The following is a 4,138-nucleotide window of genomic DNA, read 5'->3' as shown; positions in this document are numbered from 1 at the left end:
ACACACACACACACACACACACACACACACACACACACACACACACACACACACACAGAGAGAATGGGGTGGTGGCAGTTGCAGCTAGAATGAAATCGACGGGGGCGTGAGCTAAAATAAAGCATCCATTTGATGACTAGACTTCATGTAAGTCCGCATTCATCACCCCAACCGCACCATGCGCATCTAACTCACCACCACCGCCGTTGCGACGGCACCTGACCCCACTCCCTGACGTCCCCCTGTCGCACTCGCACTCGAAGCTGCCCTCTACGTTGGTGCAGGTGGCGCGCTCGTCGCAGTTGTGTTCGCCGGCGATGCATTCGTCCAGGTCTGAAAAGGACCGAGGTGTAGTTGTGTGAGCCACACAGCAAGGGAGCCCCACCATACTACTAACTCATGAGGGGGGCGTTGTCAGAAACATTATAAATAGTTATGATTATCATGAAAGAGAGAGAGAGAGAGAGAGAGCGCGCGCGCGAGAGAGAGAAAGAGAAATAGATCAAGTTGGAGAACGAAAGAGAGAGAGAGAGAGAGAGAGAGAAAGAGAAAGAGAGAAAGAAGGGGACAGTGTGAGAGAGTGGGTGAGAGAGAGAGAGAGAGAGAGAGAGAGAGAGAGAGAGGATAAGAGATAAAGAAGAAGTAAGAAGTAATAGTGGACATCAATAGGTTAGCTTTCATAATTCTCCCATAACATTCCCCTTCGCTGGTGTTTGCGCCCAAACCCCACCACCGTCCTCGTTCATATACCTCCGTTACAGGTGTGTAGCTTACCTACGCAGGTCGTACCGTCCCCCGTGTATCCGTTATAGCACTCGCACTGGAAGCTGCCGCGCGTGTTCGAGCACGTGGCCGCGAAGTTGCAGTCGTCCTCGTGTTCTATGCACTCGTCTATGTCTGTGGGCAGCGGATAGACATATAACGGGTGGGTTAAGGTTAAGGTTAGGGATAGGGTTAGGGTTAGGGTTAGCCAGTAGTTATAACAGCGGACGCACGCACGTTCTCATACATGCCCGTAACTGCACTCCTGTGCGAATACGCACACACACACGCGCACGCGTACGCACGCATACGTACACATACACGTACGCACACCACACACGCACACACGTACACACACACACACGCACACACGTACACACACACACACGCACACATGTACGCACACACACACGCACATACGTACGCACACACACGTACGCACGTACGCACACACACGCACACACACGCACACACGTACGCACACACACGCAGGCAGGTACGCACACACACGTACCGGCACACGCAGGCATCTACGCGCACCCACACGGTATTGAGAGAACTTATCCGTGAGTTTGCGCACAGCGGTGTTTGTGTGGTGAGATTGTGTGTCGCAGCTGAGTATTTGAGCGCGTAATGAATGTATGAATGAGTATATGAATGTACAATCTTGTTAATTTGCCATCATTTTTATCATTGGGTCTACCCGGGTGCCTGTGCGCACATACACGCAGAGAGCGATCCCGTTTATAGAGTATAGGTTGTCTATAAGAAAGCATTCTGCTCTAATACTTGCCGCTGCACTCTCCACCGGCGAACCTCATGCCTTGGCCGCAGCCACAAGCGTAGCTGCCGACCATGTTGAAACATCGGCTCTCCCGCGGACACAGGTTGCGCGCGCACTCGTCCACGTCTGAAACAATGTGCATGGCCGCCATGTTGCTAAAGACAGTAGCGCGGCTGCGCGGGAAACACGACTAGAAGGTAATGTATCACCTCCCCCCCCCCTGCACTGGATAGAAGTGTTATCACGAGCACGTGAACATAGAGAAAAAACACAACATAAATATGAAGACCGTTGATGATGTACGCTTGATAATGTGACGATTCGATCGTGCGTGCGTTAGGGTATAATTTATATAATATATAACCTATACCGAATAATTTTCGATACTGATTTAAGTTAACCTTTTCCTACTAATTAATTTAATTAATTTAAAATACAACCCTTCAGCTGCTACGCAAACACAAGCGAACCGCGACGTTAATTGCACGTACCTGAGCAGGTGAGGCCGTCACCTGAGTAGCCATCGGGACATATACACCTGAAGCTTCCCTCCGTGTTTCTACACCTGGCCCGCAGGTCGCACGGAAAGTCCGGGTACTGGCATTCGTCCACGTCTGTAGAATCCGCAGTGAATGGCGAGAGAGATGTGTGAATCGTACGGTATATCAGCGAGTTACGATATAATGTAGACAAGCCTCGAGTGAATATCGGCGTACTAACTTTCAGAAACCAATTCGGATATATGCGCTGCTGGCAGATAGGAATTTAATACACGTTTCTGTTTCGTCTACATTTCGTTAACATATATTTATCGATTTATTATTTATCATTATTGAGTGTACGGGTCAGGATTAGCATTTTTCTTATAGCGATTGACTTCCAATTTTTATCTCTACATGTGATAAACTAAAGCAGGGATATATCCATGGGTTTTCACTAGCAGACCAGCCACGCGATCATATATTCATATCAGCATGCCCGGGACGCACGAATACGGTGTTGATGGTGATGCTGACGTTGATTGGTGAATGGCTAAAAAAATTCGGACAAGCCGCATGCTGGACGAACATGAATTAGGGGGTTTCCGCGTGTTAATTCACGGACATCGGCTGCGCTCGGGAAGGTGAGGGGGGGGGCAGTCAGAGACGGGAGAGTTCGGGAACACTAGAGAAGATGCTGCTATGTTCTCGTGAGAGGACCACGTCGATAGGATGCGGGGTGAGGGTACGGTGGTGGAGCAGCAGCAGCAGCAGCAGCAGCGGATGACTCACCGTAGCATTCACCGTCGGCCCTCATCACGAAACCCATGTCGCAGCTGCAGTAGAAGGACCCGGGTATGTTGAAGCAGTCACCTAGCTCCGGGTCGCACGGGTTACGTCCGGTGTCCGGCCGGCACTCGTCAATGTCTGCCCCGCGGCAAGAGAGAGAAGCACACGTCAATATTCATACTACGTGTGAAGGGGTGCGTGTTCCGGTTAGAATAGCGGTTATTGTTAGGGTCGGAATTAGGGATAAGTTAAAGTTTAGGGTGGCGTTGTGGTTTGGGTTAGGTTTAATGTTGCCTTTAGGGTAAGATTTAAGGTTAACGTTAGGGTTAGGGTTAGGTTTGCGATTGTGGTCAAGCTTTAGGTTGGGTTAAGGTTAGAGTTAGAGTTAGGGTTATGGTAGGGTTAAAGTTAGGGTTGGGGCTAGGAGTGTTAGGGTTAGAATAGGCCTTGCGTTAGGCTTAGGGTAGAGTTGGGGTTAAGTTTAACCCGCGCTAAATCCCGATAAAATATACACCTTTTTTATTTATCCGAAGGTACGAACTGTATAAATCATACAGGTAAGAATATGCAGGTAAGAATTGTATATTATCGTACACTCACCTGTGCAGGTGACGCCGTCTCCGACGAATCCTGGCAGACAGACGCAGTAGTAGTTCGCAGGCACGTTGACACAGACGGCAAATGAATCGCACGGACTGCTGACGCACTCATTATCGTCTGTCAACAACGGTGACGTCACATCGTTACAAGACAATCACGGAACGGCATGATTAGATATTTGGTTTTAATGAAATTGTTGTTATAGGAAACGATGTTAAAAATCTTTAGTATCTAAACAGTTTATCAAATTTTGCTAGCGGTCGTCTAAAAAAATAGGTTTAACTGTTCAACCTTTTACGCTGCAGTTTTGTCCGGCCCATCCGTTGTCGCAGAAGCACTGGCCAGGCGTAAGACAAGCTCCCTCGTCGCACTCCGGCTTGCATTTTTCGTCTGCAAATTTTCACGCGGCAAAGGGCAGCGTTAGCTGTTTCGAAGCAGACGATATGCATCCAATCCCAGCAGTTATTCGTAGGTAAGGTTGTTAAGGTAAGGTAAGGTAGGTAAGGTTGTTAAGGTAAGGTAAGGTAGGTAAAGTTGTTAAGGTAAGGTAAGGTAAGGTAGGTAAGGTTGTTAAGGTAAGGTAAGGTAGGTAAGGTAAGGTAAGGTAGGTAAGGTTGTTAAGGTAAGGTAAGGTAAGGTAGGTAAGGTTGTTAAGGTAAGGTAAGGTAGGTAAGGTAAGGTAAGGTAGGTAAGGTTGTTAAGGTAAGGTAAGGTAAGGTAGGGA

General features: G+C 48.4%; 1 protein-coding gene across 1 annotated transcript in view; it reads right to left on the bottom strand.

Moving 5' to 3' along the window:
• Positions 1-195: 195 nt before the first annotated feature.
• Positions 196-4,138, bottom strand: part of LOC106816011 (latent-transforming growth factor beta-binding protein 4-like) — a gene marked incomplete at its 3' end in the record, with an annotated part of 14,306 nt that continues 10,363 nt past the window's right edge. The window contains exons 5-11 of the mRNA XM_014820544.1: positions 3,706-3,804; positions 3,415-3,531; positions 2,818-2,952; positions 2,038-2,160; positions 1,556-1,672; positions 775-897; positions 196-333 (exon numbers count right to left, since the gene is read on the bottom strand). Coding sequence (XP_014676030.1) covers positions 196-333; positions 775-897; positions 1,556-1,672; positions 2,038-2,160; positions 2,818-2,952; positions 3,415-3,531; positions 3,706-3,804 — 852 coding nt within the window. The remainder of the gene's footprint in view (positions 334-774; positions 898-1,555; positions 1,673-2,037; positions 2,161-2,817; positions 2,953-3,414; positions 3,532-3,705; positions 3,805-4,138) is intronic.

The sequence above is a fragment of the Priapulus caudatus genome, unplaced genomic scaffold (genome assembly GCF_000485595.1).
Source record: "Priapulus caudatus unplaced genomic scaffold, Priapulus_caudatus-5.0.1 Scaffold1261, whole genome shotgun sequence".
NCBI lineage: Eukaryota > Metazoa > Priapulida > Priapulimorpha > Priapulimorphida > Priapulidae > Priapulus > Priapulus caudatus.
This window is presented reverse-complemented; position numbering and strand designations above follow the sequence as displayed.